The sequence below is a fragment of the Saccharomycodes ludwigii genome, chromosome VI (assembly GCF_020623625.1).
Source record: "Saccharomycodes ludwigii strain NBRC 1722 chromosome VI, whole genome shotgun sequence".
NCBI classification, from domain to species: Eukaryota; Fungi; Ascomycota; class Saccharomycetes; order Saccharomycodales; family Saccharomycodaceae; genus Saccharomycodes; species Saccharomycodes ludwigii.
The window spans coordinates 646,231-660,324 of NC_060205.1; the positions used below are offsets into that span (position 1 = coordinate 646,231).

A 14,094-nucleotide genomic window follows, 5' to 3' on the forward strand; every position below is an offset into this window, starting at 1 on the left:
TTTATAATATGTCACATTGAGATTAATTTGTAAGAATGTAATTTTTATATTTAGAACATAAACAATTTTTTTTTTTTTTTTTTTTTTTTTTCCTATTAAGCGTATTCTTTTGTTAAAGGACAAAAAAATGTGGAAAAAAAAAAAAAAAAAGTTGTGTGTGGTGTGTAAAGTTGGATTAGATTTTGTTATATTTTACTTTGATGATATAGTCAATTAAATTATTATTTTGTCTTTTGTTTGGTTGACTTTTTGTATGTATGGATGTAACTTCCCTTAATACGTATATATGTATATTTGAGTCCTAAACAATCATTACAATTCATTTAAAATCATTGTTCTTCTATTTGCTATACACAGTTCTCACTTTTACTTTATCTTGGAAAGACACGATAACGAATAAGTAAATAATGATCATTTAATAAAGATTTTTTTCAAAAAAAAAAAAAAAAAAAAAAAAATGTATATAATAACCTAAATACGAATTATCAAATAATTAGTAAAAATTCAATTAATATTTATATATACTTATGTCTAACTCAAATAAAAAAGATAAATATATTAGTGCCATGTCTAGTAGTGAAAACATTTTCCATCGTCCCAATTTTATTATTTTTATGCCTGACCAATTAAGCTATAGTTGTGTAGGAACATTTGGCAACACAGTAATTAGGACCCCGAACATAGATAAATTGGCATCTCAAGGTGTAAAGTTTACCAATTGCTATTTGCAAAATTCTGTATGTTCTCAAAGTAGGGCATCGATTGTCACTGGAAAATACCCACATGTAACCGGTCATAGGGGTTTAACTACATTATTACAACCTTGGGAAGATAATTTCTTCAAGACTCTAAAAAACAATGGATACTTTATAGTCAGCATTGGCGAAAGAGGGGACTTATTTGGTGCCAATGCCTCTGAATTGAGTTTAAATGAATATGGTAATATTATTGAGCCTGACGCTGATTTTTTTGCTAACATGATCGCTCAATTTAAACAAATTCAAAACTTTGCTACCAATGATAACAAACATAAAGTTGATTGGGGCAGGTTATACTATTTGGGCGAGAGAAAAAAAGATTCCTCTTTGAAAGATCCTCCAGTTGATTTTGATGAAGCCGTGATCCAAAGCGCTGAAATTTGGTTGGACAAATTAAATTCTAATCCCGATTTAACAGGTGGTAAGCCATGGGTGTTATTCTTACCATTGATTTTCCCACATTGTCCGTTTTATGTAGAAGAACCATATTACAGTTTGTATGATCGACACGCAATACCCAAACCACTAAGGGTTTCTGAAAAAACAGGATATGAGCCAAAATATATGTCAAGATTAAGATTTAAACATGGTCTAAACAATTTACCAGATGAAGTATGGGCTGAAGTTGGCGCAGTTTACTATGGAATGATTAGTAGAATCGATGATCAATTGGGGAGAATTTTAAATAAAATTGAGCAATATGAACCAATTAATAGTTCTACAATTAAAATATTTTGTACCGACCATGGAGAATATTTAGGAAACCACGAACTAATTGAAAAATGGCCTAGCGGAGTTAGTGAACAATTAGTACACGAACCTCTAATTATTGCAGGACCTGCAATTTCTCAAAATACTACTGTTGATTCTTTGTGTGAAATGGTTGACTTGGCACCTACTTTATTTCAATTTGCCGGCTTAGATGAATATCCATACCCACACAACGGTAAATCATTAGTTCCATTATTGACCGGTAGCAGCAATCAAAACCATAAGGAATTTGTTTTCACTGAAGGTGGATTTTTAAAAAGCGAAGAGCCAATCATTGAATTTGCATCATATCCTTATGATATAAAAGCTGGCTTACAACATGAGGAATTAGTTACTGTTGGTAGAGTTGTTAGTTGTAGAAATGCTCAATACAATTTTGTCTATAGGTTGTATGAGGGCAAAAACGAACTATATGACAGAAAAAAGGATCTACAAGAAGCGCATAATTTAATTGATGAGCCTGAATACCAGGATTTAGTAACCTTTTTCAAAGACAAGATTTTGGAGTGGTTTTTTAAAACCAGTGATCATGCACCATTCCATACAGACAAAAGAAGAGAAACAGTCAATTTGCCCAAACCAGGAGAAGTTTTTTCAAGGTGATTTTTTCCCATATTTTTTTTTACACATTAAACTTATATATATATTCAATTAAACCCCTTAAAATATTGATCTCTAAAATTTTCGTTTATTCTTGTTTTTCCAATGTTACAAGGGCCATTGTAGTTATTACCTCTATTGATGTAGCATAGTAACCTTCTAGACCATTTATTGAAATTTTGTACGCAATTATATTTCAATTCTAAATTTTTGTGTAGCGGAATAATGGTTTCAATATCACACGAATTAGCAGTAGGCATCCAAAAGCATAACCTTCCGCCAATGCTTAATCTTTGTGAAGCAAAGTCCAATAACTCGTCCAATAATAAATCTAAGCTGTAAGGTTTTTTGGTTGGAATATAATCTTTGTGCAAATATGCCAAAACACCATCTTTTATTATTGTTGGATCAATTTTATTGGGAACTTTTGAGCCCAAGACTTTGATACCTTCTCTGATACCGTATGGTGGATCACAAATTATACAGTCTATGACCAAGTCACTTTTTAACGCATTATGTGTAAAATCCATTGTCATTACATCAAGCAATTGAAGAGACTTCCCATAATATTCAAAATTTTGGCTAATACCATTGGTTATGTACTTAGCTACATCATTAGTCGTTGTACTCGGTGTTCGTAAAGTATTGCCTCTAATCATTCTACCATCTATATCACTGCCTAAACAAAGAGCGCCAAATTCTGCAGCAGTGACCAAAAAGCTACCGGTACCAACAAATGGATCATACATTAAACAAAAAGGTTTGACTTGAGATATATTACAGGTGACTAAAGATAATTCAGCTTCGAAACTAGTAGTGCCTCTGAACGGCCGATTTTTTAAAGCATATATATCCAATATAGTATCACCCCGTGTTCTTAAACTTGGGCTAACTAGTCTAGTAAAAAATATCTGAGATGGCTCATCTTTGGATTTTTGTGGAGTTAACATCTCGAAATATTCTAAAATGGTAAATGTAACCTGAGGGGAGCGTAAATCAATTGTACCTTTTAACGGTAAATACGTGAATTCATTAATTTTTTTAATCTGAGTGGATTTTGTGTATTTTTTTTTGCCACCATAATATTGGAAATCAAATTTAAAGGTAGAACTCTTATATGCCGATTCAATTTCATCTAAAACTTTGTTGTTTTCGGATAGTCTAGAATGTAAAAGTTCATAATTCTTATCTTGGGCATATAGCTCATATATGCCTTTACTTAATATAGATCTCTCCACTAATTTAGAAGCTGTTTCATCGTTGGGTAAATCTACAATAAAAAATGGGGAGTCATCGGAGTAGGTGGAGAAATCTAGATTGATGTTGTATAAATCGGCTAATGATTCTAGCTCTGCTTTTCTAAAATTCAAATGTTGTTGAACTAAAAATAGCAGATATTTGGGCATTTAAAAAAGAAAGAAAGAAAGAAAGAGAGGCAAAAAAAAAAAAAGGGGATATAAGGGATGAGGAGTATGGCGGAGGGTGAGTGTAATATATTACTTTTTGTTTTTATGATATTATATATGTTAATGACGAATGGAGTTAATAAGAGCCATCTCATTTTTATTATTTTCTGGGCAATGAAAAAAGAAAAGAAAAGAAAAGAAAAGAAAAGAGGGAAAAAAAAAAAAAAAAAAAAAAAAAAGAAACGACTGTACTTTCCGAATAGCATAGGTGTCCGATACTTTTTTCCAAAAAAAAAGAAAAAGAAAAAGATGTTACTACTTGAATATTTGTCACGTGAATAATAATTTTGTTGTTGATATTTTGTACGAAAATAAAATATATATAGGGATAATTAATAATAGTACAAGTATTTTCTTACATTTGGCGTGCATGTCAAAGAAAATGTAACAGATGGAATTATTTTCTCTGGCAGGGATGTCACGCAGGGCTGTCACGCGGGGCTGTGCATTTTATAATTAGCAACTTATAATCCCTTTTTAAAATATAATATAAAAAAAATAAATAGTACAAATAGCAAGGTCATCTCTCCCCCCCCAGCCACACAGTATTATGACAATTACGTATTTTACACAACAACAACAACAACAACAATAACAATATAATACTAATAATAATGATCCCTTTATAAAATATGCTATTTATATATTAATTGATTCTAACAAATACCTGAAAAATAATTATTAATAATAAGGACAAAAAGGAAAAAAAAAAAGTTGATGGCAAAAGAAGAATTAAATTTAAAAAAAAAAAAAAAAAAAATGGTATATAAAGAGAACAGAATAAAGCTGTTTTCATTTTATTTTATTTTATTTTATTTTACCATATTCTATTATAATATATAATCTTTTTCTTTCTTTCTGAAACTCTCTTTTCTAACATTTCTTTACTATTCTATTTCCCCTATTTTATTTCCTTTTCCCTTCTACTTTTCTTAATTTCCTCTTAGGTGTTGGCACACGATTATATTCACATAGGATAACCAATATACAAAAGAAATATAACTTAGTACATATATATTTAAAATACACACAAAAAGAGTAGTATAGCATATAAATATACACATAAAATGACTGATCGTTTAGAAAATGTTGATTCAATTAATGAGGTGGCAAATACATCAAACAATACAGATAATAACTCTGTGATCGGAGATGAAGTTTCAAAATTGTCTACCCCAAGTAATAAGGTCTCTAATGATAATTTCGAAAAACAGCAAGATGAAGGTGTTGTTGAAAAACCTGATATTCCAATTAAACCAGCTTCAGCATATGTCGGTGTTTCCTTATTATGTGCGATGATTGCTTTTGGTGGTTACGTTTTCGGTTGGGATACTGGTACCATTTCTGGTTTTGTTGCCCAGACTGATTTTGTGAGAAGATTTGGTTCATATAATAATAACACTGGTACATACTATTTAAGTGATGCAAGAACTGGTTTAATTGTCTCTATTTTCAATATTGGTTGTGCCATCGGTGGTATCACTCTAGGTAGATTAGGTGATATGTATGGTAGAAAAATTGGTTTGATGGCTGTTACTGTTGTCTATGTTATTGGTATTCTTATCCAAATCTGTTCTTTTAACAAATGGTATCAATATTTCATTGGTAGAATTATTTCTGGTTTAGGTGTTGGTGGTATTTCTGTTTTGTCACCAATGATGATTGGTGAAACTTCTCCAAAACATTTAAGAGGTACTTTGGTTGCATGTTACCAATTGATGATTACTTTGGGTATCTTTTTAGGTTATTGTACTAATTACGGTACTAAGAACTACAGTAACGAAGTGCAATGGAGAGTTCCATTAGGTTTATCGTTTGCCTGGGCTCTATTCATGTTGGGTGGTATGACTTTCGTCCCAGAATCTGCTCGTTACTTGTGCGAAAAGGATAGGATTGGAGATGCCAAAAGATCAATGTCTGCAGTTAACAAGGTTTCCATTGACGACCCATCAATTCAAACTGAAATTGATGCTATCATGGCTGGCGTTGAAGCTGAAAGATTAGCTGGTAATGCCACCATCAAAGAATTGTTTTCTACTAAGACTAAGGTGTTCCAAAGATTAATTATGGGTATTATGTTACAAAGTTTGCAACAATTGACAGGTGATAACTATTTCTTCTACTACGGTACCACTGTTTTCAAGGCTGTTGGTTTAGCTGATTCATTCCAAACATCCATTGTTATTGGTGTTGTTAACTTTTTCAGTACATTTGTCGGTATTTGGGTTGTTGGTCGTTTTGGTCGTCGCACTTGTTTACTATGGGGCGCAGCCACTATGACAGCTTGTATGGTTGTTTTCGCATCTGTTGGTGTCACAAGATTATGGCCAGAGGGCGCCAACCATAAGGATATTTCAAGTAAAGGTGCCGGTAACTGTATGATCGTTTTCACATGTTTCTATATTTTCTGTTTTGCTACTACCTGGGCCCCATTAGCATATGTTGTTATTAGTGAATCTTATCCATTGAGAGTTAAATCCAAGTGTATGGCTCTTGCCACTGCTGCCAATTGGATCTGGGGTTTCTTGATTTCATTTTTCACACCATTTATCACTTCTGCCATTAATTTCTACTATGGGTATGTTTTCATGGGATGTTTAGTTTTCATGTTCTTCTACGTGTTTTTCTTTGTTCCAGAAACCAAAGGTTTGAGTTTAGAAGAAGTCAACGATATGTGGTTAGAAGGTGTTTTACCATGGAAATCTGCTTCATGGGTTCCAGCATCCAGAAGAGGCGCCAAGTACAATGCCGAAGCCTTGAAACATGACGAAAAGAAGGGCTTGAAGAGATTCTTCTGAGAATGAGGAAGTAGTACTGAAATTGATTGATACTAGTATTTCAATTAATATTTTACCCTCATTATTTTAACTAAATTGATTTTATTTCTGTTTTATTTCTATTTTGTTTTATTCTATTTTTTTCTTTTTTTTTTTTTTTGGTGATGAATTTTTATTAATTATATTTTTGATAATATATAAGGCTTTTGATACATTGAGAATATTTGATATCACCAAATCCAGTATACATCAGTTAATGTTTTCATATACTTTGTTACCATTACCACCTTTCTATTTAATTACTGCTTTTCTGGTTTTTTTTAAAAAAAAACTTTAATATGGTGCTTATAATTTTAGACTTTTTTTTTTTTTTTTTTTTTTTTTTTTTTTTAAAACATTTATTTTTTTAAATGTATAACCGGATATAATAAACACAGAACATATGTTATTTTAGAAACATGACTTTTTTGATTAGAAACACTTTTTTGTCACATTCTTTTGTGCTTTAAATCCAGAATTTTTTTTTAACGGTGGTTTGTCCTTTTCTTTTATGAACTTTTTCAGTGAACTGTATCCTTCCTGAATTATTAACAAGTCATCTAACTCGATCTAAGAGTTTTTACTAACTGCTTGACTAATAATTATTTTTACAACTATGTTGTAATTTCCTTGTTAAGATGGGTTTTCATTTCTAATATCGTTTAAAATTGTCATTATTGTGTAAAAATGATCATCAAGCGTTTATAATTCACCAAAAACTAATTATATGTGGTCTTCATTTACGCTATACCGTTGTTAACTTGGTTAGATGCACAAACTAACCTAAACCAAAATATACATATTTTTATTTTTATGACCACGAGCGATTTTTATTTTGGGCATCGGAATATTTCTTTGAATTTAATTGAAAAAAGAAAAATATCGAGCGATTTTTTTCTTTTTTTTTTTTTTTTTTCTAGGATGATATTTTCAAACTAACTAATGGCGATGGCGAAAATAAATTGAAGCTTAAAGTGAGGAATTATAAACAACAAAAAATGGTTGTATGTCATTTTCTGAGTTATAGAACAACATCAGGTTGATGATTATTAATTTTTATATATCCCCCTCGATATGAATTTCTGGAATAATTTAGATGAGAATTAGCTGGATAAAAATAAACATATATATATATTTTTTCCAGTTGTGTGCGTTCTATTTGACAAGAAATAAAAATACCAAAGCTTTAAAAAAAAAAAAAAAATAAAAAGAAAAAAAATTTTAATTTAATTTAAATTAAATATTTTTAGGTGTGCGGGGAAAAGCAGAAAAAAATGGTTTGTTTTTGTTGCTGTTTTTAACTTCCATTTGTATTATTTTTAAATGAATCTCCCACAAAAAAAAAAAAAAAAAAAGGGAAAAGGATTATCAACACCACGCGAAGTGCGGAGAAACTCCAGTTTTTTTTTTATTTCAGATTTAATTTAATTTAATTTAAATTTCATTATTATTATTGAATATTAACAAGTAATAACCAGGATTTATCAATTTTTCCAGTTATGTTTTGACATACAAAGTTACCTCAATGTTTCTCTCCCTCTCCATGATCATACCACCACAGGATAATACCATATTATTATGCTTTACACTAACAAAAATTTCAAAATAGAAAATAATTTTTTTTTAAAGTACTACAGCATTATTTTTTTAATCAAAGAATTTCTGTCCTATGGTTAATTAATATTCTATATGAGGAATTTGAATGATTGGCTGAATCTGATATTTTACGAAGATTAATTTTAACCAACTAACAACAGCCAGAGATTTACAATCCTTCTAATATTGACAAGAAAAATAAATTGAAAATAAACTTTACGCATTTTGTTAATGCCCTTTATTAAATCAGTTCATTATCAAAAAATTGCATTCAGCAAAAGATACATATCGAATAATAACTACCCCGGAAAAACAGGGTCGTAATAATTTAGGTGTAATTTAAAAAAAAAAAAATTTTTACAGAGAAATAATGGTAGTTTATTGTTCACTCAAACATACACATGAAACACGCCAACAAGCGATAGGAAGAAAAAAAAAACAAAAAAAAAAAAAAGTAAATAATATTGCCGGTGATGATGGGGCGAAGAGTGGTAAGATCAGCTTAATAAAACCTTGAGGTAATAGAAATACATGGAGGGAAAGAGATGACAAAAAAGGGGGTAATACGGGAAAAATAGTTTGCTTATAATGTAAACAAACAAAGGTAAATGAGTGGGGCGGAAGGTGGAGGAAAGAGTGGGGCGATGGAAAAACGGGGATTTTTTTTTTTTAATTGAATATTTCATATTTTTGTTACACAAACGATAAATTACAATGTTCCTGCCAATTGTATTATTTTGATAAGAATTTTAGTGGTAGGTTAAATAATTATTTGCGGAGCCACTTGAAAGAAGAGTGTTTTATTTTAAACTTTGTACCATGATTTTAGTACTACGACAATGCTTATTTCTATACCTATATGATACCTGATATTCTTCATAATCAAGTTGTCTATGAAACAAAAAAAAAAAAAAAAAAAAAAAATTAAAAAGACTAATACAGCCAAAAAAGAAGTGCCTTTAATGCATAACTCAAATTATTATTATTTTGTTCAGAAGAATGGAAAAAAAAAAGGTGGGTGACTGCTCCACTCGTTTTCTCAGATACACATCGGAATAAGTTAGGGAAAATATATTTGACCCATTAAAAAATAGTACATTTTTTTATTAATGGTAAATGCCTCCTTGAAATTGTTTTTTTTTTTTTTGTTAGCCACTTCTCTACGGGTTTCTCCAAATAAATTAATTATGAGATTTGAGATTTATTTACTTCTTTTTACTTTTATTTTATTTTATTTCAAAAAAAAAAAAAAAAGGTGCCAGGGTTTCTATTCAACACACTTTGAAGATTTTTTTTTTTTTTTTGTTCCAATGTTATTCCTTTCCCCATATTAAAAACTAAATTTAAATGGTGTTATTATTATAATATTTGACAAATCGCCTGATTATTAAACTACAGGTAGGAAAAACAAGAGCTTTTTATTAGGTTAATCTGAGTATTATGTTCAGTGTTAAGGATTAATTTTTTTTTTTTTTTTTTTTTTTTTTTTTAAAATTACTTTTCATTATTTTGAGATTCAAACTTTTATTTTTGAAGCATATAAAAAGGATAGACTTTCAAAGTTTTTTAAGTTTTTCAAATTTATTTTTTTATTTCCTTTTCTCTTTTATTCATAATTTTATTTATAAGAAATACAAAAAAACCATACAAAAACACAACAAGTTTTTATTATTAATTCAAACACTCAAGTAATTCATATTACAAATTTATTATTATTATTATTATTATTATTTAAAACAATAATACAATAAAACAAACAAAAAAAAAAATGTCTAGCGAAAAAGTCGAAGGAGGTCCTTCAAGCAGTATTTCAAATGATGTTGCAGTAAATGACGATGTTCACTCTCAATTATCAACTCCTTCTCAAGATAAGGTTGCTGATGACTTGATGAGTTTTCAAAATGATCAGGCTGCAGCTGAAAATTCAGTCGATATTCCTCAAAAACCAGCCTCAGCATACGTCGGTGTTTCCTTATTGTGTGCCATGATTGCTTTCGGTGGTTTTGTTTTCGGTTGGGATACTGGTACCATTTCTGGTTTTGTTGCCCAGACTGATTTTGTGAGAAGATTTGGTTCATATAATAATAACACTGGTACATACTATTTAAGTGATGCAAGAACTGGTTTAATTGTCTCTATTTTCAATATTGGTTGTGCCATCGGTGGTATCACTCTAGGTAGATTAGGTGATATGTATGGTAGAAAAATTGGTTTAATGGCTGTTACTGTTGTCTATGTTATTGGTATTCTTATCCAAATCTGTTCTTTTAACAAATGGTATCAATATTTCATTGGTAGAATTATTTCTGGTTTAGGTGTTGGTGGTATTTCTGTTTTGTCACCAATGATGATTGGTGAAACTTCTCCAAAACATTTAAGAGGTACTTTGGTTGCATGTTACCAATTGATGATTACTTTGGGTATCTTTTTAGGTTATTGTACTAATTACGGTACTAAGAACTACAGTAACGAAGTGCAATGGAGAGTTCCATTAGGTTTATCGTTTGCCTGGGCTCTATTCATGTTGGGTGGTATGACTTTTGTCCCAGAATCTGCTCGTTACTTGTGCGAAAAGGATAGGATTGGAGATGCCAAAAGATCAATGTCTGCAGTTAACAAGGTTTCCATTGACGACCCATCAATTCAAACTGAAATTGATGCTATCATGGCTGGTGTTGAAGCTGAAAGATTGGCTGGTAATGCCACCATCGGAGAATTGTTTTCTACTAAGACTAAGGTATTCCAAAGATTAATTATGGGTATTATGTTACAAAGTTTGCAACAATTGACAGGTGATAACTATTTCTTCTACTACGGTACCACTGTTTTCAAGGCTGTTGGTTTAGCTGATTCATTCCAAACATCCATTGTTATTGGTATTGTTAACTTTTTCAGTACATTTGTCGGTATTTGGATTGTTGGTCGTTTTGGTCGTCGTACTTGTTTATTATGGGGTGCAGCCACTATGACAGCTTGTATGGTTGTTTTCGCATCTGTTGGTGTCACAAGATTATGGCCAGAGGGCGCCAACCATAAGGATATTTCAAGTAAAGGTGCCGGTAACTGTATGATCGTTTTCACATGTTTCTATATTTTCTGTTTTGCTACTACCTGGGCCCCATTAGCCTATGTTGTTGTTAGTGAATCTTATCCATTGAGAGTTAAATCCAAGTGTATGGCTCTTGCTACTGCTGCCAATTGGATCTGGGGTTTCTTGATTTCATTTTTCACACCATTTATCACTTCTGCCATTAATTTCTACTATGGGTATGTTTTCATGGGATGTTTAGTTTTCATGTTCTTCTACGTGTTTTTCTGTGTTCCAGAAACCAAAGGTTTGAGTTTAGAAGAAGTCAACGATATGTGGTTAGAAGGTGTTTTACCATGGAAATCTGCTTCCTGGGTTCCAGCCTCCAGAAGAGGTGCTGATTATGATGCCGAAGCCTTGCAACATGACGAAAAGAAGGGTTTGAAGAGATTCTTCTGAGAACGGGAGCTAGTACTAACATTGATTACCACTAATTTTTTAATTAACAATTAATTATTTTAATTTATTTTTGGCATTAATATACTAATCCTTTTGGCAATGTTTTTTTTTTTTTTTTTTTTTTTCCTTTTTAACCTTTTTATTACGATTATGCTTTTGATACTAATGGGAAGATTTCCTAGTCTCCCTAATAATTAATGATATTTCTTCCCTTTTTATGACCACAACTTTCATATTTTTAATAATTGTTTTCCTAATATTTTTTAAACTTTTTAATGTGATTTTCAAACTTTTTTTTTCCCAATTTTAACTTTTTTAAATGTATAACGAATAGAATAAGTGTAAAACGTATAAGATTCTAACAAAGATTTATTTTTATTTATTTTTTTTTTTTCCCTTTTTTAATAACACTTACTAACATTTTTTTTTTTTGACTGGCATTTTTGTTTTCCTTTGCTAACTTTGATTAGTCATCTATTTTGTTGCTTTTTTTCTTGATGGACTATTAGATGTTTTTTGGAGTCGGTTAACCATATTTATAGATTTGAACTGGCTGTTTGCATAACAACGCAGATTTTTACAATTGTACTATAATTTGATTATTAAATAAGTCAAGTTGTTTTCACCAATACATTGATATTAGTGCCATCCATTTCTTACTATTACAGTGTTGGTGTTTAGAAAAAAAATATTTGCTAAGAATTTAGATTTTGTCAATACTTTTTTCCCACTGCTTCCATTGGCACTACACCGTTAATGCATGAATTAAGTTACTCCATTTTGAAGGGGTGATTTCAACAATAATTATATTATCAAACCACCAAGGAATAACGACATGTTCTAATTGATTGCTTTGTTTAAATTGACGTATATGACAATAAAAAAACATGATCCTTTACATTTATCTATCTCCATTTCCAGTCATTTCCAGCTTTTGTTCTTCAGACAATATCAAATTTTTGAAGATCTTTCTATGATGTATTTTTGGTTTCACCCAGACCTGTAAGGGCCTCGCCACACAGAGGAAAAGAAATGCCCCCGCAAAATAATAATGGAATATCTGGAAGGTAATAATTATGCAAAAAGATTTGCTAGAAAGAAACCAGATGTAATGTTCCTCATTTATATATGTCGCTATTGATTTAATTAAATGAAAAAAACCAGCCTAAACCAAAATATACATATTTCTATTTTTATGATAAAGAGTGATTTTTTTTTTGGGCATCGGAACATTTGTTTCAGTTTAATTGCAGAGAAAATAAAGATATTGTTTAAACAATTACCTAATTTCGGATACTCTGTAGGAAAATACTGGTGATAACACGTCAATATTTTTCCTCCTTCTGATTAAGTCATCTATATTGTGCTAATATAGGGAGATGGAAATGTAACATAGGATAATAGCATTTATTAGCCTTTAACTTTTTTAATTTGGTGGAGAAAAAAAGAAAAGTATCGAGCGATATTTTTTGTTTTAAAAAAAAAAAGCAATTAATATATGGTATTGTTATTCCTTTTTTATTCCTTTTTCAATTCTTTTTTATTTTTTTTCTGGGATGATATTTTCAAACTAACTAATGGCGATAGTGACAATAAATTGAAGCTTAAAGTGAGGAATTATAAACAACAAAAAATGGTTGTATGCCATTTTCTGAGTTATAGAACAACATCAGGTTGATGATTATCAATTTTTATATATCCCCCTCGATATGAATTTCTGGAATAATTTAGATGAGAATTAGCTGGATAAAAATAAACATATATATATATTTTTTCCAGTTGTGTGCGTTCTATTTGACAAGAAATAAAAATACCAAAGCTTTAAAAAAAAAAAAAAAATAAAAAGAAAAAAAAAATTTAATTTAATTTAAATTAAATATTTTTAGGTGTGCGGGGAAAAGCAGAAAAAAATGGTTTGTTTTTGTTGCTGTTTTTAACTTCCATTTGTATTATTTTTAAATGAATCTCCCACAAAAAAAAAAAAAAAAAAAGGGAAAAGGATTATCAACACCACGCGAAGTGCGGAAAAACCCCAGGTTTTTTTTTTTATTGCAGATTTAATTTTACTATGATATTAGCAGTTTTTCCAGTTTATTTTGTGTGCATTTTTAAAAAAAGATTTTCATAATTTGTTCCAAAATTTTCAACCATCATACCACTTCCAAATACCAAAATTTATCATTAATAACAACACTGTTATGTTGCGCACTAATAAATTTTAGAAAAAGAGAAATTTTTTTTTAGCCTTATATTACATTATTTTTTCATCAAAAAAATGTTTGTGCGGCAGCTACTTATTCTATATGATAAAGTTGAACAACTGACTGAATTCGGTGTTTTACGAGGATAAGTTCCAATCAACTAACAACAGCCGGAGATTTACGACTCTAATGATGTTAAAAAGGGAAATAGCTTGGTAATAGCTTTTATGTGTTCTGTTAACTCCTTTTTTTTCAATCTTTTTATTATTAAAAATTATTTTCAGCTGAGATACATATTAAAATAAGGATTACCCCGGAAAAACGGAGTGGTTTAGGTGTATTATTTTTAGAAAAAAGCAATTTGCAGAGAAATATTAGTAGTGTATTGTGCACTCAAAC

General features: G+C 30.2%; 4 protein-coding genes across 4 annotated transcripts; 3 read left to right on the plus strand and 1 right to left on the minus strand.

The window, feature by feature from the left end:
• Nucleotides 1-527: 527 nt before the first annotated feature.
• Nucleotides 528-2,132, plus strand: SCDLUD_004692 (conserved putative sulfatase; the record flags this gene model as incomplete). The annotated part of the gene is made up of 1 exon (XM_046076919.1): nucleotides 528-2,132. One exon carries the CDS (start codon nucleotides 528-530, stop codon nucleotides 2,130-2,132), a length of 1,605 nt encoding a protein of 534 aa, XP_045933190.1.
• Nucleotides 2,133-2,176: 44 nt separating this feature from the next.
• TRM11 (tRNA (guanine-N2-)-methyltransferase) lies at nucleotides 2,177-3,535 on the minus strand (the record flags this gene model as incomplete). The annotated part of the gene is made up of 1 exon (XM_046081359.1): nucleotides 2,177-3,535. The coding sequence occupies one exon, from the start codon at nucleotides 3,533-3,535 to the stop codon at nucleotides 2,177-2,179; it is 1,359 nt and encodes a 452-aa protein (XP_045933191.1).
• Nucleotides 3,536-4,662: 1,127 nt separating this feature from the next.
• On the plus strand, nucleotides 4,663-6,393 carry SCDLUD_004694 (sugar porter family MFS transporter; the record flags this gene model as incomplete). Its single annotated transcript, XM_046081360.1, has 1 exon — nucleotides 4,663-6,393. The coding sequence occupies one exon, from the start codon at nucleotides 4,663-4,665 to the stop codon at nucleotides 6,391-6,393; it is 1,731 nt and encodes a 576-aa protein (XP_045933192.1).
• Nucleotides 6,394-9,775: 3,382 nt separating this feature from the next.
• Nucleotides 9,776-11,494, plus strand: HXT6 (hexose transporter HXT6; the record flags this gene model as incomplete). The annotated part of the gene is made up of 1 exon (XM_046081626.1): nucleotides 9,776-11,494. The coding sequence occupies one exon, from the start codon at nucleotides 9,776-9,778 to the stop codon at nucleotides 11,492-11,494; it is 1,719 nt and encodes a 572-aa protein (XP_045933193.1).
• Between the last annotated feature and the right edge of the window lie 2,600 nt (nucleotides 11,495-14,094).